The sequence below is a fragment of the Helicoverpa zea genome, chromosome 9 (genome assembly GCF_022581195.2).
Source record: "Helicoverpa zea isolate HzStark_Cry1AcR chromosome 9, ilHelZeax1.1, whole genome shotgun sequence".
NCBI lineage: Eukaryota > Metazoa > Arthropoda > Insecta > Lepidoptera > Noctuidae > Helicoverpa > Helicoverpa zea.
Genome location: NC_061460.1, coordinates 4,191,784 through 4,214,978, shown reverse-complemented (window position 1 = coordinate 4,214,978; position 23,195 = coordinate 4,191,784). Strand labels below are relative to the sequence as shown.

The following is a 23,195-nucleotide window of genomic DNA, read 5'->3' as shown; positions in this document are numbered from 1 at the left end:
GCAAAAGTAAAAAAAGGGCGATTTGTACCAATAGTCGTCTGATTTGTACGGATACTCGTCAAATATTCCCAGTACTCGTCAACTTTTAATGCTAATGTGAACTCTCTGCTCTTGAACATAAAGTTCAAGTTAAGTACATTTTTTTTGTGCTTGAATTTGTTAAGCATACCTGTACCTTTGAAACATTAGTTAGTAGATAGATAAAAGACCAAATCCCTATTTAGAATAGCAGGTCATAATCTGTTAGAAGAGCAGGTATTCAATAAAACAGATACATAGTTGCATTTTAATTTATATTCCTATCCATCAAACGCAGTCACAAAATCAGTCTATAAAATATATGTTGTATTTCTTAGTCATAATAACCATGCAGTCATGTGCATTGTAGCACGAGTAAAATAAATTACTATTAAAATATTTAAATTGTAAAATAAAATAATTAGTTTTCACAAAAAATAAAAGCCACATTCATTTATATAGCTTTCCGCGAAATAATAACTATATAACATTCATAAATATGCAGGTAAGGTTGTCATTCATCAAAACTTCTGAACTGCTTAGCACATGCTTAGTACGATTTGCAAAAATCTCTATAGATAGTTCAAACTGTCTTAAAGGTATCAATCAAAAAAAATATATGATTAGGTACAACTAAGCGTTCAAACCCAATAATAATAATATCTAATAAGCCCCGCAGGGCATCTGAGGTGGATGACGGGGAGTAGCGACCCCGCGAGGCTATGTATACCGAGTGCTCCAGGGAGAGTATACTGTCCCTTGTCCTCCGTGACTGTCCCCATCTCCGGCCTGCCGGAGTGAAGCATGACGAGGGATAGGTCTCCCGCCTCTTGGCTTGCCTCATTGGCCGACCAGAGTGGAGTCGCTAGAGCAAGGTTAGCAGCCCTGCTCGGAGAGTAGGTGCCTCGTGGTAAGTGGCGAGTAGGCCGGTGATGCTGGACCCACAGGGAGCGCGTGCTCTGCGTTTAAAGTCCGCCGAGGTATCCTCACCCTTCAGCCGCCCATGTCCCTATTGCCCTCAGGTTGCTATTCAGTGACTGATTCCCGGGGGCCCAGTAATTGAGCTGGCGAGCCCCACCTGCCATTTTAACATGTATTTCATACATTGTCACCGGCAAGTGCAAAAGTTCCTCATCACCATCATCCTTCGAGCCTTTTTTCCCAACTATGTTGGGGTCGACTTCCAGTCTAACCGAATTCAGCTGAGTACCAGTGCCTTACAAGAAGCGACTGCCTATCTGACCTCCTCAACCCAGTTACCCGGGCAACCCGATACCCCATGGTTAGACTGGTGTCAGACTTACTGGCTTCTGACTACCCGTAACGACTGCCAAGGATGTTCAATGACAGCCGGGAACTACAGTTTAACGTGCCATCCGAAACACAGTCATTGGTGTTATAGGTACATACAAACTTAGAAAAGTTGCATTGGTACTTGCCTGACCTGGAATCGAACCCGCGCCCTCATACTTGAGAGGTTGATTCTTTGCCCACCAGGCCACCACGAATATTTTTCCAGGTGCCATAGTTCCTATAGTTTCCTATATCCTAATCCACTAACATCAAAACGCAATAGCCCAAGTAGTTTTCCTCCACAGTTACCTAGCAATTAAATAGTTTAGCGCAGAACCGGGGATTGCCCTTGGGTTCATTTCTATAGTATATTTTATACAGGGATAATCGTCGGTTTTGTGTCACCTTTTCATTAAAGTTGTCTCAAAAGGGCGTTTTAAATTTTCTTGCTGCATCTGATGTTGTGTGTGGCCCCTTGATTTACAGCTTTTATGAATTTTCAAAGGCCCTCTTGCTTGTAGTTTCTTTCAGTCATGATCTGCTATTAAAATTACGATCATGCAATCACTAAATACATACAATTTTAAATAAAAAAATCTTACTTAAGATTACTCTTTACCCATCAATATCGAATACGACAAGCAAAGAAGTGACAGCGATGGAAGCTATGTCATCTTAGTTTTAAAACTGATTTTAATATTTTTTTGCGTCAAAACTAGTTAGGGACGTTAGGGAGACGCGGTACAATACGCGTGACGACATGCAGTTATTTCGAACAAAAAGCATAGTGTATAGTTATCGGCACGAATCTTGAGCTCTGACCTACATCTGCGCAGAAGTGATTTATTAGCAAAGAACCAATCCCGAGTGACGGCTATGACGCGATGCACTGCGGGCCAATCACCGCTTTAACCCGCCCCCGCGCCTCACTTCATACCACAAAAGGGACCCAATAAATTACTTCTTCACAGGCGAAGGTCAGAGCTCAAGATTCGTGCCGATAACTATAAGAACAGTCAATTTTTGCTTGCCACAAATTGTAATCCAAGCGTAGTAGAAACAAAGGCTAGTGCTAGAGTTACTTGTACCCAAAGCATTAGATCTTAATCGAATGGCGGAAGCCTACAGCGGCCAATATATACCTAAAAAAACACTCGTAGAAAGTGCATACTTATAGAAAACAGGGGATTTAACCATTAAGAAACATATGAATTGAATTGAATAACATGACTGTGTACGTGTATCTAGAACCAGCAGAGTAAAATTTACCCCTAAGAAAAAGCTTAAAAGAAACTCAGTTTTATGAAAAAATTTAGTCGAAATCTTAAATATGTTTGTTCTAGACAGTTAACAATTTTGTAAAAGTCCCGATATTCGCTGTTTATTTGCATTTCGTACTGTAAAACACAAAATATCCTCATTATGACGAGTTTAGGTGCAACTTTTGAGCATGTCCCAGTAGTCGTCATAATAATTGTAAAATTGACGGGTTTTGGGTCAAATCGGAGTTTTAAAGTACCAATAGATGTCACATTAAAAAAATATATCTTCTATGTTAAAAGTATTCCAAATTGCATATTACATCGTTAGCAAATAAACGTAACTATCTAATTAAACAAAGAAACATACCACAGAACCCACTGGATTTATGTAAATCAAAACACAAAACCACGTGCTGAGTTTCACTTTTGACAGCTGAACTTCACGAAAAAACGATTTTGTTAGGGCACACACGTTTAAAATAACATATCTTAGAAGCCGTGACTGTTAAAACCCCGTATTGTTATTTCAATTGTGCAATATAATATCAACAATATGTTTACATATAAACCGGCCCATTTTAAGTTCAGTAGAAAAAAATAATAAATGTTTTTAGATTAATTGACGACTATTGGGGCATGACGACTTCACCCGCGTTTACCTTAGTTGCTGTAAAGCGATGAGGAGTTCCTTCGATTTTCCATCGTCTTCATCAGCAGGCAAGGTCCAAACCTTGATAGAGTAATCGGTGTTTTATCCAATGCGTGCTTACAATTTTCCTTCGTCGAGTTGCCCTCGATTTCTCGGGGTTTCCACCATCAGATCCTAACCTGGTGACAATGGGGTCTAACCGCAAGTAAATATACTCTTTCTTATAAAGATAGAATTTGTCAAATCAGTACAGGTATCGTCGAGAAATCGAGTAACATAGACAAAAAAAAATTACAGACACCCTTTTCTGATGAAGTGGGTTAGAAAAGATAGGATCTTCCCGGTAGTTTTTTGACTCCGCGGATGACCACATATCATTGGTTCCATTAATAGTTAACCACCACGACTGCAAAATTCTTGGTTAATACCAATAATGAAAAAAATCCTGACTATACATACGTGTCGCATTGTTAATAGTTTAAAAGGAACAGTTAAGTGCACAATGATGGATGCTAAGGAATACACGTTAAACGTATTGATTGCCGAGAATGCCAGAATATGCCATCCCAATAAGTTTCCACGTTATTTACCTACTGGTGGATCCTGAATCTGTTTTTTAACCTATACAACCTCTTTATGTTGTATCTAAAGTTTGAGTACCTACATAATACATGCATAATATATTATCTTCTAAAGAAAAATAATTTCTAGTAGTTTATGGTCACTTAAATTCTGTCAATGATTTTGCAATACAAATTCTGGACCTTCAAAAATGTTTTTTTAGTTATATAAATTAATATACAATATGCCGAAGGGGCCAAACTTCCCGGGTAAGCCATAACTTTGGAAATCTGGACTTTGTAAATGTTCTTCTTATAATATTATAATGTATTACTAACTTATTTTAAGGACATATTTGTTCATAAATGTTAAATTACGATATTTTGAGCGGTACTCTAATCTAGTATATATCTAGTATAGTATGTATATTCCTTAGTTAACGTAAGACACTGGAATATTTTCCTGCCAACAAATTATCCTGTACCTATTGTAATGAGAATTGGACATAGACGTAAATAATTAAAAGCTTGTTATAAAAACCAGGTGGCTTCCGCTTACCCCGCTTTAAATTGCCAATTAACACCGTCACACAAATCCTGGTTAGCCCACCCGGGCAAAAAGAATTGAAGAAATTGACGAAGAGGGCATCTAAGTGCGTGCGGTCGATGTACTACGCAATGAACGGGAATATTGTGGCCATCATAACAGTCGTAGTCGTGGTCATGCTGAGCTTCCTCCTCCCCGATCTCACGCAGAAACTCCACGCCAACCCTCACGAGCTCAAATCCATGAGAAAAGTCTTGGACAAAATGTCTGTAAGTGATTTTAAAGACTTACCTAAGGTTAGATTATAAGTGAAGAATTCGAAATTAAGGTGTTTTGGAGATGATAAAAAATAAACACACATAAAACATCTGAATTGAGAACCTCCTCCTTTTTGGGAAACCGGTTAAAAACAAATTGTTTTCAGAACGAAGTGAAACGCGCAGAAGCAGCATGTCTGACGGTTGCAGATGAGATCTGTAACCTACAATGCAACATGCATGATGACACCACGGAAACTGTTAGTATTAGGTCGCTTAAAGGTATTGTATCTTGTCAATACGTTTGTATGTTTGTGCTTGTATTCACACGAGTTTATTTTGAATATTATTTCAGTCAAAGCAAAGAGTGCAAGACCTGTCAGTCTGCACCAGCCATTGCATGCGAACTACACAGTCGGAGCCGGCCCACGTTGACAAAAAAATGGGTTTCTTTCGGCGTATTTTCTTCCCCAATAGAAACGCATCTCACAAGGTTCGTCTTATAGACGGTGTATTTTTTTAATACGCCTATTATTTTTTACTATTGCACGCAGAATTGTCCAAATCCAAGTCAAAAGGGTTGCCGTAGAAGACCAAGAAAGAAAAAGAAACTAAACAATAACTCTACGGATTTTTATTAATGATTGCAAGAAATTTAAGACTGATTATAGAGTAGCCAGAAACTGTATACTTACATCGTATGATAGGCAATAAATAGACTTTGTTAAATAATAATGTTTTTTGAGCATTGATAAAAAAAGGGTATTTCGTCGTATTTAGTTTGTTAAAATAACACGTCGTTAGTACCTAAGTTTTATCAAATGCATACCTACCACATTCAAACGACTTCATTTTATTGGTCGCGTGGTTTATTTTATTGGGGAATATTGGTTCCATTTTATGTGATCTAACCATATTCATTGTTGCTGCAGGAAATCACGCTTATGTCGTACCTGTACACAGACTCATTCGACGGAAAAGCAAGTGAGCAGCCGCAAATAAGCCCCAACTTGTGAGTGTGACCACAAAAAAACAATGCAATTAAAATCCAATGTCAACAAATGCTTTGATAAATTAAATACAAAATAGTAATTGTTGTTTTTATTTTATGAGTAATAAATATTAATCAATAAGAAAATGTCACGTTGGCTGTGTTCAAACCAAACTGACTATCAGCCGCCGAAATTGAGCGAACTTTACGCAGTTTATTGTATTTCCATTATTATTTACCAATGATATCCATACATTTTCACTTTTTCGTTCACATCTAAGTGACAATACGTTATTAGGCTATGCGTAGACTCTGACATTCGGCGGCCGATTACTCCCGTCGATTAAGATTCATTTTCACGTTTACACTGGGGCTTACAGTAAGCCTGCTCGCATTCGGCGGCCGACAGTCAGTTTGGTTTGAACACAGCCTTAACAATGGACTTGATTTCGTTCCCGACTTAGTCTACTAGCCGAATAAAACGCTTCCAAGCTACACCTGCATGCCAGATTAAATCTCGATTGGTTTAGCTGTTTCAACGCAAAGCGTGTAACTTAACAAGCTCGGTTTTGTCTTCGCAGAGTGGGCTGGTAGTAGCCGAAAAGTCTCATATGATTCCGCCCTAATCAGTTACGACTGCTCGAGCGGTTCGTGTATGTGCGTCCATAGAACTCTGCACTTCTCTATGCAGTCGCAGCTTGAAGCTGTCGCCCCCTGGCTGCTTCAAGCGGTCCGTGTATTGCCGGCCTAAAGGTCTATCGTTGTGGGACACTGACCTCTATATTGTGGGATGGTAAATCTATGGTCTGGACAAACCATAATAAATCTTGACAAAACACGTCAAGACATAACAAAATGGAAATGTCCAAAAAATGTAGTTAAAAATTCACAAGTATTAAAAAAACTGATAAAATAAATAATAAATTCGTTTTAAAGTCAATGTAACCCAAAATGCCTCGTGTCGTCCCAAGGAAATCGTTTAAAAGTGTGTGTGTCGATACCGTCCTCTTCTTTGCTATGTTCGCTTTAGTTGGTCATTTAAGCATAAACTTTTGGGAGAAATATACCATACAAAATGAACTAACGATAATGAAACAAAGTTTGAACTCGCTGAAGGTAATTGTTTCATATATATTATGATTTTCCTACTATGAAAGTACAAAATATACGGTATATTTTCTTGGTTGCAGGACACGATCACAAACATTGGCAAGGCGTACGATAATCTCTACTCTGAACTGAGAGAATTGTTTATAATGGTTGACCAAAGCCATCAATGTTTAGAACAGAAGAAACCAGATGCAAGATGTAAGAGCATATATAATTTAAGTCATCCTAAAGGACTACAGGATCTCGAAGTTCAAACTGTTTTAACACCGGGAAATCAAACGAATGCCGCTGTAGGAATCGCAACGAACTGTAGTAAACAAATTGAAACAGATAGCTATGAACACAAGGCCACGGGACCCTTGGGTAAAAACGTCACGACTAATACAATAACTCCAGTAGACACGGGAACCACACCAGATAATCAATCTCCAATCGATCAAATCACCCAAATTATTCCTACCCAGAATCGCCATACATGTTACAAAGATCTAGAACATTGCAGACAAGCTTGTCGACAATCTAAGCTAGAATTTTATAAATGCAATCAGTCATCTGTAATGAACCCCATTAGCCAACTAGGATAATAAATAATGTCTTCCAAATTGTTCATTCAAACATGTGACATATTTTTCAGATATTGTTTGAGGTAAAAGTGATAATTGAAGAGAAAATAGAAGATACATTGACTTTATTTGTAATAAATCATCTAAAGCACTTTGATCGACATGTTTTGTTTTACCTAGCTCATTTTATGCTTATTGTATAGTCAGTATTTGACTGGAGTCGATTTTTTATTAGCACAGCCGCATTTGGAAGCATTCTTCCGTGCATCATTTGGAGGCTTGTTTATACATATACGGACATCGGCGTTGCTGCAGGAATGGCTCGTTGATTTGGATCCCATCCACCAGTTTCTTTATTCTCGAGAGCAGCTGCAAGGGCTTCTAAAATATCGATTTGTCCTTCTATCTTCGGTAATTCTTGAGAAAACCGAGATATCTTCAGTTCTAAATCGTAGTAACTGTTTTTCATAATTGCTAGATTTTTCTGGAACAAACATGTGTTATATATTCAATCAACGAAACAAAGATTTAAAAGTGTGCTTCTAAAATCAAAAAACTAAACGGCTATCACGCTGACAGTTCATCTAGATTCATGAGGTAGTCAAAAATCTGAGGCATCAAAAAAAATTGCAAAGGAAAACAAAATTTTATACGTTAGGCTATTATATGTCCCAAAATTAGTAGGTAAGTAGAAATATATATCTATTTATTAGGTTTTCAATAATTTAATATAACCCGTAACAATATCAGCTATCAATGATCACATTTATTGTTCCTCCTCTCGAATAGTTACAAATGCATTACTTGTACCCCAACGTTTTTCAAAATCAAGCATTTGCGTATAACTTAAAAGCTAAAAAGAATTACCGCAATGTCCTCTATGCTCTTATTAATAGTATTCAAATCACATTTCGAGTCGCAAGTAGCACAATGATAATCCAGCATTAAGTAAATGACTCCTAAGAGGCTTGATAAGATTAGAAAGCTGGATATGCTATACAGGAAATTCCAAGGTTTAGATAGTTGCGTCCTCGATGATTCGCATCCAAGAGTATTGCAAGAGACGGCTTGCCGTCGACTTCTTCTTTGGCGACACTCCATTTTGATCTTCCTCTTCTTCTTTTGCATAAACGTTCTGCCGCCGCGTCGAGCCACCCTTGCAAATGTAAGGTAGTGCTTTTTGAATTTTTTGCTCACATTTCCACTAAAATTTTGGCTGTTTCATATTTTTTCTGTTTGTTACATGAACCAATTTTCAATGTCAAGAAAACTTTTGGCATGTTGTTTGAGAATGGCTAGGTTGTAAGTGGCCAGTATTTGCTTTTAGAAGTTTGTTAAAACGCCACCTAGTGAGGATAGAACGCACTAACAAAAGGCTGCGCGGACGAAACATCTCGACTCATTGGCTACTGGAAAAAGGAACGAAGCCTTGTGCATAAATTACAAATGGTACAAGTTTAATAAGAGAGATGGCAGAATACGTTCGTTTGTCGAACTTTAGCTAAAGTTCCCTTTGAAACATTTCTGCGGCTGAAGCTGTCTGGCATAATGCTGTTTTAGATTTACATAATTTGTTACCTAGGTACCTATTTATTCAAATTTAGGAATTTCTACTTTGTTGTCATTTTCAATCTGTGTTTTTGAGATCTATTTTGAAATTTACTCCTCAATTTGTCGGTTACTTACGAACTTAATATTTGCTTGATGATCCTTATCTATTCTTTCGCCTATCATGTAATAATAGTCAATTCATATGAATGAATAAGAATGACTGTTAACTTAAACTACCGTTCTATATTATGGTTTTATATAATAATAACGTAAATAAAGCACACAATTCTCCCACAACTGAAACCATAGATAAGTATCCTACCTAAGTTTATTTTTCTTCGATTGAAACGAATTATTGTTAGGTATTGTTTTTTTAAGTAAATTGAAAATAATAAACAGCCTCAAATAAAAAGTAAACGAGATTATTAACAACCAGTTTAAATTGGAATACAGAGACATATAAGTTACATAAGCCTGTCGCATAACTAATAATATGTCTAAATATACACATGATGTATACAATACTACACTATGAAGATACAAGGGACATACATAATCATAGAATGACGTCAGATAGGAGAATAACGACAAAACCTCTTTACCGGTACCCCGTCTTTATCAATAGCCTCATTAACATTCAATTTTAAACCTTATTTGGACTGTTACAGAATATATATTCCAATAACCCCATCGCTACTAATACATCACTAATTTTATATCCAATTTTGTATGCTTGTATTTATTATAGGTATTACTATTGCCACAACTATTGGCCCTATATCCTAATATCACTTTCTAAGCAGTCTAACGGCCGTTCCTAATATCTTGTCTATCCATTGATTTCCTTACAAGAGATATAATTTTGACATTAGCTCCATACAAGTCAGATTCCAATCTCTGGTAAGCATCTCAACAGTAGATACAATATTGGGAATGGTCGTTAGTGGATTGCACTACAGCCTGTTCGATTTGTGTTAATCTAACCGGTTTTATTAAACGAATCGGAGTTGGGAGCAATGAATGGTACAACTTGATCTTGAAAGAATGCTTCATTATTACGTTAGAAGCCGACTGTACGTGCTTAATCGCTTTCACGGCATATCAAAAAGTATTTTATGCCTCTATTATTCTTGGTACCTAGTAGGAAAGTACAAGAATATAAATCGGGTACCTATCGAAGTACTCTAAAGATTCTGTAGTTTCCAGTAAAAATATTATCTACAATCCTTTACAATTGAACACGAAAATAAAACAAGTGGGTATTCTACAGATCCAAGAAACGAATAAGGAAGCAAGAGCCTAGTTCATTAACTTCGTGGAAATGCATAAGTTAGAAGGTTTAGTCGCGTTAGGCCGTTGTGCAGTCAAACCGCATCGAACAAAACCTCCAGACTCCTTACTTGAGGTCGGCCGTCGGATCTCTCGGTGAGTTGCCGCCATTTCGACGAGACGTTAGACAGAGATGGGGTTATATCGTCGATTTACTCGCTCTCATTGTATTCCCAACTTGTATTTCGTTTTACATTTCGAACTTTTAGTGTTGGCCTTTTATGGTATCGATAGTCGTTATTATTTTTTATTTCGTAGGTAATCGTTTTCTCATAAAGGGTTAGGTAGATACCTAAGTGGTAGGCTTATGTTTTGAAACAGCTTACACAGCCAAGCCACCCAACTAACTTAACCTAGCACTTAACAGCCACCTAAAATAAGGAGACCTGCTTTCATCTAAAAAATCCTCATCAAAATCACTTCTTCTGTTTAAGATAAGTCTGTACCAGAGAAGGTCAACAAATAGGTAGGTATGTAATGTAAACATAAAAAAACACTTGAAAGATTAGAAACTCTTTCCAAATCATAAATACTTTGCAGACGTAGTGTCATAATGACATGCATTTCAAACTTCATTGACTATGCAAATCGTTTTATCCTAAACTCAATTCTTCTACTGTATCATACACATACAGTTATAAGTATTTACTTCGGTAGGTAACTACTTTAAACTCCTTTACCCACAAAAAAGGGTTAATTAATGATTACTTAGAACATTATTTTAAAAGTAATAGTTTAATAAATTCTAACGTGTTTCTTATTGGATTCGGTTTATCGACTGTGCACGGGCCTAGCCGCTCGCGCCGGCCGGCACCGCGCGGCGCTGCATGATGTCATTCATGCACACACTCACACATCGGACTCCGTGCGACTCGGTCGTGTCGTGTTGACCCGCGCGCCTGTTTACATTCTGTACACAGTGACTTCACGGCGAACACCCGTGTCAGTGATTTAATTTATTATTTACAATAGCTAGCTGTTAGATAGTTCACTCAACATGGCCAACAACAGGGCTGCCAAGTCAGGATTTGCCGCCGAAGCGCAGAGAAAGGTAAGTTCTGAACTTGGTTTGCGAGATTTTCAAGCTATAACCCGACCGTGTGTTATAGTGCTAATGTATTTTATAGTGCGATGTGGGAGTGGCTCTTCGTAAACAGGTCGCGTTGTACGGCTAGATTATTGATTGGGGATGCTGTGAGGTCCAGAATTGTGTTACAAGGACTCAGCCGTGACCTAGTTATGGGAACAGATGGTGTGACCTCGTTTGTTGAGATACAAGGGCCAGATGGTCTTGAAGTAACGTCGACAACAGGCGGGCATACATCACGTGTTTGCTTAGTTTCGTATTCTTATGTAGATACCTATCTTATTATTATATCTGTGGTTCTAGCAGGTTCCTATTATGGTTGTTCAGTAGACTTGACAGACAACTAGCTTGAAACATGAATCTTTCTTGATGCTGCAATCTTCGTATTATGTATGCACCCTTGCCTACCCACTAAAAATTAAAGGTGCAGATACACGTGGTTGGAACTCTAAACAGATGAATAAAACCTGTTCAGCATTAAAAAAAAAAACTGATTTATGAATAAAAAAATGCCTTTGCCATAAACACAAAAAAATTACGAATCGAGATTGAGTGAGCCGGTATGTTCCCAACTCGACTATTTTGTTTGGGTCGAAAAATCTGTTTGTGGGGTTAAAAGGTAAATAAATCAACTTTCAATGATTCATTTTATTTTATGTTTTGACAGTAGAATGGGGTTACTTCATCTAATCGTTACCATTATTATGGAATCAGCATGCCCGCTGTAACACCTAAACAATAGTGTTTAGTTTAAAGGCTAATAAATGTTATGTATCTTCATTCCAAGGAAAATTTCAGTAGATAGGCTTGTATATTGTATATGTTATGGACCATGTGATTAATTCGGGCATTATAAATAATGCCCGAGCATTATGAATAATGTCTAGCTTCATCGGGCCAAGTGATTAATAAATATCTTAACTTCATTATTTATCACATTGCACGGGCATTATTATATTGCTACATGACAGTTGGGCAATTTGATAATAAAGCTATATATTACGCGGTGCGAGGGCGGGGAGGGAAGTACGCATGGCGTGACACGCTTTGACCAATCAGAGACAGCCATTCTTAATTTTATTTTATGTTATATTTTTAATATGACTTTCCTTAACATTTATATGCAAAAAATAGTGGATTTTTAAGGCCGAAGTCCTTGTGAGGAGGCGCCCGGGTGTCAACACTGTGCGGACAGCCCCGAGGACACGGTGGACCACACAGTCCAGGAGTGCCCTGCGTGGGAAGAGCACCGCCGGGTCCTAGTCGAGACTTTAGGCGGCGGCGACCTCTCGCGTCCGGCCCTGGTTCAGGCCATGGTCCGGGTCGAGAGGGAAGGTCTGCCGGGGCTGAGGGATTGTTCGAAAGACCGCGACCCTGGTACATAAAAGGCCTACGACAGAACACGACGGTCAGTCAGTAAGAGTCTGACACCCTCACCGCTGCTAACCCACAGGGGGTCATTTGATGAAAAAAGGCAGAAGTCCTTCATAATTAATCCAAATCATGAGGCTGATTATTTAAGTGGTTTAATATTTAGTTTATTATAAGTTAAATGGCAATAACAATAAAAAAATTGAAATTAAATATGTTTGTATCACTTTGCCCAAAAGGTCACGGGCAATATGTACAGTGCCCGGTCAATTTGATTATTTGAATAATTATTATCAAATTGCGCTCTCATATTGGGCATTTTTCATAATGACCGGGCATTATGTATACTGCCCAATTTATCACTTGGTCCATAACATATACAAATGGCGTAGTTTTGCATTAAAATACAAGTAACGTAAAGTCACATCACAAGTTTGCATTGAAGCAAGGTTGTAGACAGACAGATGAATCATTTATCGTATTTTACAAGAAAAATAATGCTTAATATAAAAAAGGTATTTTTATTATTAACAACGAATGTCAATGCTTGCAGTCCTTAAACAGAGTTCGAGGTGACTGGATCGCCGCATCCCATTAATTAAGCAATTTATTTTATTGTCTATTGTGACATTTCGTTCATAAAGATCGCATCTATGTAACAGCATCATTGTTCTATAAATAGATCTTGAATTATTATTTTTCGCAGCCATCTGCTTTTTATAATATTTAAGCAGATGGGTTCTGAAGTACTATCTGAATTAAATAGGTACCTTAATTTTAATAATTATAAGATTGCAATAAATGAAATGTTTTCAAGTTTTCAAGGATCCTTAACCCAAAACAGGTAAAAGATATTTGGAAAAAGTATACATGACATGACATGAACCAGGATTAAATAAATCCACTGATGAAAATGAATACATTTATCCACAGTCATTGTGTTACACACAAGCATGAGTTTCTCACCTAAAGTTACCGTCTCCAGAGCAAACGGTCCTAAACGGTCATTGCTCCAGCAACGCTCTGCCAACCAAGCCTTATGTCGTTTTGATAACTAAATAAATATTAATTACCTACGTGCATAAAGACCCATGGCACTAAAGCGTACATATACATAATTTACGTTCCGTTACTTCAGAATCAAACCAAGATCTGTGAAATTTTAAACTTTTAGGGCCTTACTACAAAAACTTTAAACCCTGTTTTACACTTGTCTAATAAAATTTTGGCTGCAAAATGAACCATATGTCAACGTCATAATTTGACATTTTTTTAGACAAGGCATAAACTGACGTTTAAAAGTTTTTGTGGTAAGACGGTTACGGTCTTGTAATTATAGTCAGGACACCTTTCTTCCTGGCAGCCGTCGCACCGGTCTCGCATGTAGGTCAAGGAAGATCAGTTAACATGGATATAACCGGTTTTAGAACACTTTTTGTCCCGTCCTTAGCGCTCAGGTGGAAAGTTTTCTTTAAAATTTATATTTTATCAATCGCTTTTTCGATGAATACCAAAATAAGTATGTTTTCCGACTGACAAACAGGTACGTGAGGCTATGCGCCTTATCAGTAAACGAGTATGCAGGTCAAACGGACGGACGTTTATATGTATTAGTTACTCTCTTCTTCTAATTACGGAGTTACAGTTAGTTTCAATAAGACTAAATACATAATAAGGCGTATGATAGTGTGCACCGGGAAAATTAATTAGATAAGTACACATTCTTGTTTTTACTGTAATTTGATAACGTTTGTGACATTCAATGTGGATTAGTCACGAATCGCTTCCTTCACGAATTTTCTAACCCTCGCAAATAATCTGGACGAAACAGATGTTCAATTAGCTCAAAAGAATTTATTTTATACTAATTCACCGAGACGATGACTCATATAAGGCTCGGTTCTGTTACAACACACAGTACCGCACCTTATAAGGTATGGCCTTTACGCAGGATTCATTTATATGGCTTAAATGCAGGCCACTTTCAACCCAGCCATATGTTCAAGATTGACACTTGACCAAATTTCTCTTGTGATGTTAAATTTAAACATGGAATCCAGATTTAGCTTGTACAAGCAACATTGTAAATTGTTGTGTAATTTAAGATAGATACATAGATTAACAAAAAGGTGTAGGTCACATTACACCTTGTGTGGCCTAACATGAAATATGATCCATGTAAACAGTATTACTTCACCTGACGAAGTCGTTTTAGTGGCAATGCAAAATATAACCTTAATAGTTGGCAAATTATAAGAATTAATTTACGCTTAAACTTGAAATTATTCCCATTTTTGCAAATCATTATACTGGTTGCATTGCATTGACCGCGTCTGACAGTTGGCCTCGCACGGTGACCCCATTCCTGTCCCCTTAGTAGTCAATGTTGGAGCCATTGTTGATGATGACCTGTGAAACTGGATACTTTTATACGATTTACCTTAAACTATATCACGTCTATAATAACAATACCTTGTATAACGGTCAACAAAGAGCAAATCATCATCGTTCCCAGAAAATGCTCAATTTCCTTATAATTGTTGGTGCTGTAGGAATCATCTGACGTAACCGCGAGGACGCAGTCCATGCTTCAAAAGACTGGAGCCGTTGACATTGAATCATAGTTATTTATGGCTACAAACGTTTTTGTTAACACTCCGTGTATGGCTGTATGCCGATTAGTAGTGAATGAACACTTTAATATCATTACAGCAGTATTGATATTTGCAATCTTATGCTTCTTGGCCTCGTTTCACATCTGCCCATGTCAGGAGTCAGCTTAAAAAGGGGAGGATCAAATAACGCAACATGAATGTAACCATTCAAAGCAAAATCATATGTTTGTTCATTTTGTTACCAGTCTCTACTTATTCCGTATTCATATCAGAGAAATCAGTTATTTTAGTACCGAAATAATGATTCGATAGCTGCCGTAGCTATCGAGCCAACCTAATTCACCCAACGACCTTTGTTTTAGATTGATAATAATATTAACAAGCAACGGAGTTAATTAATTGAATATAGTAAATAAATAGTGATACTGGTGTATTGTTCAAAACTCGATGCTGGGAATTCTACAAATAAAACGAGTTAGTGATAGCAGTAATGTTGAGTTCACTTGTGTTTCAACATACAACGTATTTGGCGTACACCATTTTTTGATGACAGCGCAACATAGCTAATACAGGACGTTGCTTACAAGATATCACTTCCTCAAAGTTCAAACACAAATTAGACAACGCTTCGGAATATTAATGAAAGGGAACAAATTAATATTCAAAAACCTTCGTGGTTGAGCCAAATGCAGCCGACAAGGCAGGAATTTGCTGTGCGACATGGTAACAGAATAAGTGTTACTTAAAAGTAGCTGAAAATCTGCGCTTCCTTCTAAAGCAGGTTGTGCGAGAGCATGCGAACTTTTTTTAAGGCTACAACGTCTGACATACCGGACTCTGAGTCACGATCGAATCCTTGGCTGATTACGTCAGCTTCATCGTGCGCATGAGTTCGTTTTTGGTGGTTTACTACGTATTGTTACAGGAAGATTCGATTATTTCATTATAATTCTAAATAATTTGTTGTTGATTCAATAGCTTTAGGATTTGGTCATCATTAATGACTAGTCACAAACATGATAGATAAAATCGTATTAGTAAAACCTCTGGAATGTACTTGTATGATTGTCATTACTTCGAGTACTTCTAATGTATTAAAATTGGATAGGAAAAATAATACCTGGAAACAATATTCGCCAATCAGTTAAGTCTAAAAGTCTGTACGAACTCCTCAGGGTGCGCCAGACAGACATTTAAGTAAGTAGACATTTCCCCGACAAACCCATCCGTAAGGTCATTGATATTAATTGAAAAAAACTTCGACTGGGAATGGTGATTCAATTAAATCAGCCAGCCAGTCAAAAACGTCCTAGTTTGGGTCCACTTTGAAATTATGTACAGATTTTTAAAGACATTTTGTTGCTCCAGCCAGTCTACTTAATATAAAACAAATGACTTCCAACTAATAAAATGATCTTCCGAGCAGTTGAGTACGTAAACAAACGGGCACGTTTAATTAGCACAGCTGTTATTGCACGTATCAATCCACTGTTACTTCACTAAAGGCACGGAGACACAATTCTATCGCTTACTTTCGTAGCGAAGAACGTGATGAACATTAATTTTGTTTCTATGATAAGACGGTCAAATAATGAACTATTTCGAAACTTTTGTTTCAGAGTTGATAGGTGTCGTACAGTATTATGTAGATTTGAAATAATGTGGTAAATTATCATATGTTATGTGCTTTTGTGACAGGAATCGGAAATATATAAAAGAAAATACCTACTTTATTCAGTTACAAGTGGAATGTGCCAAACGAGAACATTACCTTTTATTTTTGGTGGGAAATTTAACAATGTGACTTGAAATTAGGTATTTGATGACTTTCTTCTCTCTTTCTGTGTTCAGTAGCTACTGAGTAGTAGATACCTACTAATGACTACTATATGAACTTGACCAATACAATCCTTGTTTACAGATCAGCATATCAATAAAAACAATGTCGGTGTAATTTCACAGTTGATATTATATAAACATGAAGCTGTAATGTAATAATTGAGCAGAAACTAAGCGGCAGTGGCTATATTAAACTATTCGCTCATTTCTTATCAGTATGACCTTGGGCTTCCAGTCGGTTCTCAGTTGATATAGCAAATTGCATGACATGATGATGTTATTTCCCGTTTTCAACATAATACATACATTACTAAGTATGTATAAGTATTATTACAAAATTTAGGTAGGTAAATAGACCCACCCTATTATAACTGAGTTTCAGGAAAGCGTAGCTTCATCTATTTTTTACGATTTACGCTAAGTTGAAAGTCCTAGTAAATAGGTACTTCCTAGCTTTTGGGTTTAAGTTTCTATCGTCGTATGCTATCTAGGTTCTTAGATATAGGTACTCATTGTAAAGATTTCAAGAGCAACATTATGAAAGTTATCAATTAAGTAATGTATTTGCAACTCTGTAATAAAGTTGGCTTGTCAAAATTCTCGGGATTACCAGACAAACCACTTCTGTGTCCTGAAATATTTTTCCCTCCTCAATATTAACAATGATAGCATTGTGATGTGATAATAATAACTTTAAAACTGCTGTCGAGTATGTATGTTGTGTGTTGACATGATCACATGAAAAAGCATTAAAAATAAAAATCAGCCAGATCTATGCGAATCGGACTCACGCACATAGCCATTTGCCAAAAAAAATGCATGTATCTATTATGTAATGGTAGATATTCAAGTTAATAAACACTTCCTCAAATCGTTATCTCTGCGAAAAATACACGGAAGGTAACTAGAGTAGGTAATTAATGAAATAAACAGGTAACTAATTAAAATCATTAATGCACTGATTGCTTGGTGTATTTAGTGGTGTATATTTGATCATTTTGTATGTGAATATTCCTGTAACTGTCGGACTAAAAATAAAATGTATGAAATTCGGTTATGACCAAATGGAATCAAAACTATATTATTATATACCATATTGTCTTGTTTGTAAACAACTCTTTTGAAAGAAAATTGCGTATTTTAACAGTGGATATAGTTTATTACTGTGACGGATTGATTTGCACTCAAATTAACTGCGTTTTGACCACAAACCAGTTTCATATTGCTATGAATGCTGTTTGCACAGAGCAAAACCACTAGCTACTTCAAATTGGCTATTATATTTCTCTTTGAATGTGTTAATTTCCCTCACCAAGTTAGAAAGTTATCACTAATCGGAAGAGTAGAAACATGGTTCCAATTTTAAAGGTTGGTTCTTCTTCTTCATGCATCTTTTTTTGACGGGTGACGAAAATTACAGACCTCTGATTCATAGGTGTATTCGTATGTATGTGTATTTTGATTCTTATGTAAGTTCTATAGAATTACTGCACGATACTGATCATTTATGGCTACCTCAATCAACAATTCCTTTAGACTCGAATTAAGTACATTCTCACTTATATGGCTAGACCGTATTTTCAGCCAACCAGTTTACGAGTACAAAGTGGGTCGATTTTAATGCATATCGTAAACCTCCTTGGAAAATGGATACGTCGCAGACAGATAAAGCATTAAATTTTACACGCTGCTGTACATACCTATAGCATTGGCTTTATGCCTTCTAGAAAGTTCCACAGAAATTAAAACTATGAACCTTTGCTTAATTTAACTATTAGTTTTTATCTTGTCTCACTAAGAACGGCGTAGTTACTTAGTGACAAAAATATGGTACCTATTTTTTAACATGATTTTGTCCAACTTTTTTTAAAGATACGACCACTATGTAAATACCCATTAAACTCCATTCCTAACGCAATCGTTAATTTTCTTTTCCAGATTAACAGCAAATACAGCGAGGAGCTTGCGCAGGAGTGCCTAGAATGGATCAACTCGATCATCGGCGAGCCCACCAACACTTCGGGAGATATGGACAACTTCTACGAAGTGCTCAAAGACGGCACCATTCTGTGCAAGTGAGTTTCTTAATATTTTTAACACACGTATTTATGGTTTCAAAAGTCAATGGCTTTTAGTTAGTTAGTCCTAGTTTATTTATTTTCTTCTACAAAATTTTGGACCCAAGTGGAAGAAATGTATGAAGACTATGCTAATTAAAAACAATGGGTTTGGAGTACCTAAACGGGAACAAGCCGCGCATGTGGCCCGTACAGCCATAATACCTACCCCTCCCGTAATATAAAACACTACAAAAGGTTTGGCTCGCACTATTCGGTACCTGACTGACAACTCTTCAGTGGTTTCCTTACCTATGCTGCCGTTCTTAAAAACAAAAGTTCATTTTCTCAAAACATTCATCAGTGGACTTTTGAAATTACCTGCTACTTTAATAATAGGTAACTAAACAAGAGGTACCTACGTTACGTAATCTTTCCCTTGAATGACCATGACAATGTGAATTGAATCACTGTTCAATGGCACTATAGAACACTTTGATCTCGGGATTGTCCCCGGCTTAACCTAAATTAAATTATCGTTTCTGTCTGTCTGCGGACAATAGATGCTTTGTCATACAAGAAAAAAAACCGGACTGAACTGTAGGAAAGTACTTAAGTATCTACGTACAGGTAAACGATTTTGTTTGTGAGGAATTCAACAAACTAAACTGTTAAAATCGATTTATCCTACTCGCCCACGACTATATCATCCACGTGGCCGAAACGGGAATATTAAAAAAATAAAAATCGTCATCTCGTCCGAAATCAATTTTATGCGGGCGAGACGGGAAGACAATTTTTGGCACTACATTAGCAGGAAAATCTATAAGAATTGATAAAAGGTAAATAGATTACAGTAACGGAAACCATTGATCAGCATTCGAAACGCATTACCATCTATATGAAGACGCATAGCGCAGTATATATCTAGAAGTTACAGGTTCCGCTTGCGAGACGGAATGTCCCCGGCGAACATTGTGTTTGCATAGCAACCAGACTTGCCGTCTCAATAAGTAAATATCGGTCCATCTCTCTTCGGACGACTATGGAAAGCCTTTGTAGATGTCGAAAGAAGCAATATTTTAAGCGAATATCTTCCTTTCTTATGCTTCATCGTGGCAAGATGAATATTAAAACTTGTCTGAGTAAGCAGTGAAGTTTGTGTGAGGAGTGTTTTCTGAAATAGTATTAGAAGGATTCTTGAAATTCTTTTACAAACTTATTACTAAGTTATTATAATTTATATACATTTAAGTATGAGGAACTCCTGAATAGAAAAACACAAAATAAAGCGAGAGAGCGAGATTGTGATTTTAGCTTCACGTCAAATTGGCTGACGTTACATAGCGTAGGAGGATTAAGTAATTAGGTAGGATAGCCTCAATGTCGGCCTTTCTCGAATTACCCTGTCAATAGTGTTCCCTCGGCTCATCACATAATGGAAAGAGCATAATATAATATTCCATCATCGTTCTATTATGGTGTCTATACACCGATTGTTTTTTATATGGTTTCATAAACTGACGTAGGACTACAGAGATGGGTAACCTCATGAAATGAACAATAATATTCACTACTTGATGTTGTACAGCCACTATCCTTTATCCTCAATACTGGCTTATTTTCTCAATGTCACATGAAAATATGTACCCACCTATCTCAGTAACTACATCAGCGTTGAAATAATTATGGTTACGTAAGTACTTATGTGTTGTTTTCCTCTTTACAGGCTCGTAAACGACATTCAGCCTAATATGGTGAAGAAAGTGAACGTATCAAAGATGGCGTTCAAATGTATGGAGAACATCAACGCTTTCCTAGAAGCGGCTAAAACGCTGGGCGTGCCCGCGCAAGAAACATTCCAGACTGTTGACCTGTGGGAGAGACAGAACCTCAACTCCGTTGTTATCTGCCTCCAGTCACTTGGCAGAAAGGTAATACTTATTCTTTGAATAATTTAACTAAGATTTCTAAAAATAAAAGATCCAATTACGCTGTACCTGCATGCCAGTACCTAAATAATGATGACCTCATTCTACCTACACATGGAAGTTTAAGACGATATTATGCAACTGGCAGTTACCTACACTTTTGCTGAAAGTAGCAACCTTCATGATCTAAAAGGAAAATACAGAAACACAAAATAATAATTAACACATTCATTTAACTAAAATACAATCAAAATAATTTAAATTTCGTATATTCCAGGCCGGTAACTACGGCAAGCCTTCAATAGGACCCAAGGAATCTGAAAAGAACGTACGCAACTTCTCCGAAGAGCAGCTGAGAGCCGGTCAGGGTGTCATTTCTCTGCAGTACGGGTCCAACAAGGGCGCCACCCAGAGCGGTATCAACTTCGGCAACACGAGGCACATGTAAACCGCAGACTGTAAAGGCAACACCACACGCCACATCTCCTCACGCGCGCATGACAGTTTGACGAAAGTTCGGTCATTCGTCGCGTGGGGTGTCATCGTGTTTTTGCCAACAACCTGAATGTACACTCGAAATGTTCGACAGGGATGATTCTCATCAATTTTTACGAATATTTATAATAATCTATAAGAATTTGTCGTCTATACCTTAATGTAGTCTATTGAACTGTAATGGGAAAATACGCACAGTGTGTTAACTCGACAAGTTTATAGAAAAAAATATTCCTGTTAAAACAGTTCACGTTGTATTTTAAACATTTTTGACACGTATTCTTGATGATAATCATCCCTGAATATACACAAAATAATAAATTATGCATAGTGCAGTACTTATTAGATTCAAATGACTTATTGTTAGAATAGGAAAGGACCATTCCTTGTAAAATATCTCTTTTTGAATCTCCATTTTGGCTAATAATCTGTCAACATTAGGGTTCAGTTATCTTGTTAGGGATAATGCAATTTCGGTATAAATAGCTCATTTATAACTTTTTGAGAGTTATCACTATTTAATAGTTTAATTTGAGCAGAAAGTATTGAAATTGATTATTTTTCGCTAGCCCGAGATCTGACCAATGTTACAGTCATAGAAAAGCATTTACGTGACAAAATCATTCCGTAACCATTCCATAATGTTGTGCAGTTTGAAGTACTTTAATTTATACATACTTGATAAGTTTAAGTCAGCTAGCATTTGATATTAACCTGTTGTTTTAATAAGATTATAAACTTTTCGGTTTTGCTTCTAAAATGTTATGAATGTGCCAATGTTGTCATTCACGATGTTTTTTTATAATAAATGTTATTAAACAGTACAATTATTAGAATTACAAATTCTTTTATAGTAATACTTGTGCCTTCTGACTCCGAAGGGGTTGAGATATATTTTAAAGGTGTCTAACAAAATATGTATAATCGCTTTTGACTTATCAGGGTTTCCTTCTAATTCGTTTATTGAGTATTTATTGAAAAATTAATCATTCCATTATATGTATGTCTAGAATGTTAGTACACACTGTGATTAATGATTTTATATTACATTCTATACTATATTTTCATATAGTTACGTATATATTTGATGATGACGTGTAATTCTAGTTGTGTAAGTTTCGTAAAGTATTTACTATGCTTTATGGAAGTACGTAGAATAATAAAATTTAAGTAAACTAAATTGAGTTTTATTTTATCACCTCACCACTTGTAATGAAATAGACATACAATACCTCTTGAAACCTATTATGCACGTAAATTATTATTCTTAAGATACCTACTATGATTCATGGTCAAACTGACCATGATATTTTTTCTGCATTATTACCCACAGTGCATTGGCGCTTCTCTAAATTAATTCTCAAATATTTTATCTAATCAACTCATTGTCATTAGATAAAATAGTTTTTTAGTTTGACTCATAACGTCGTCGCAAAGATCATAGTAAAATTCATTTTTTATTTAATATTAACTAGTATCCATCTACAGGTTTGTAACAATTCATATTCCATGGACAAGGTATTTTAACATGTATAACGTAACCATTGCTATCATTTCTATTGCAGGCGTACTTTCAAAGTAAACGCCTAGAAGATATACAATGGCAAACATACTCTGAAGTACCTATTTTGTTACATAGAAAATAATAGAGGGCGCATAACTGTTCTTAA

General features: G+C 36.6%; 4 protein-coding genes across 4 annotated transcripts; 3 read left to right on the top strand and 1 right to left on the bottom strand.

Annotated features, from left to right (window-relative positions):
• Nucleotides 1-4,018: 4,018 nt before the first annotated feature.
• On the top strand, nt 4,019-5,602 carry LOC124633513. The gene is made up of 5 exons (XM_047168761.1): nt 4,019-4,052; nt 4,327-4,598; nt 4,754-4,846; nt 4,942-5,079; nt 5,519-5,602. Exons 1-5 carry the CDS (start codon nt 4,028-4,030, stop codon nt 5,600-5,602), a joined length of 612 nt encoding a protein of 203 aa, XP_047024717.1. The 5' UTR covers nt 4,019-4,027.
• A 926-nt stretch (nt 5,603-6,528) lies between these two features.
• LOC124633563 lies at nt 6,529-7,271 on the top strand. Its single transcript, XM_047168843.1, has 2 exons — nt 6,529-6,693; nt 6,768-7,271. The coding sequence occupies exons 1-2, from the start codon at nt 6,529-6,531 to the stop codon at nt 7,269-7,271; spliced, it is 669 nt and encodes a 222-aa protein (XP_047024799.1).
• Nucleotides 7,272-7,360: 89 nt separating this feature from the next.
• Nucleotides 7,361-8,532, bottom strand: LOC124633375. Its single transcript, XM_047168566.1, has 2 exons — nt 8,118-8,532; nt 7,361-7,734 (listed from the first exon to the last, which is right to left on the bottom strand). Exons 1-2 carry the CDS (start codon nt 8,376-8,378, stop codon nt 7,534-7,536), a joined length of 462 nt encoding a protein of 153 aa, XP_047024522.1. The 5' UTR covers nt 8,379-8,532; the 3' UTR covers nt 7,361-7,533.
• Nucleotides 8,533-10,962: 2,430 nt separating this feature from the next.
• LOC124633203 (myophilin-like) lies at nt 10,963-22,705 on the top strand. Its single transcript, XM_047168358.1, has 4 exons — nt 10,963-11,181; nt 18,981-19,117; nt 20,829-21,033; nt 21,308-22,705. The coding sequence occupies exons 1-4, from the start codon at nt 11,128-11,130 to the stop codon at nt 21,476-21,478; spliced, it is 567 nt and encodes a 188-aa protein (XP_047024314.1). The 5' UTR covers nt 10,963-11,127; the 3' UTR covers nt 21,479-22,705.
• The last annotated feature ends 490 nt before the right edge of the window (nt 22,706-23,195 follow it).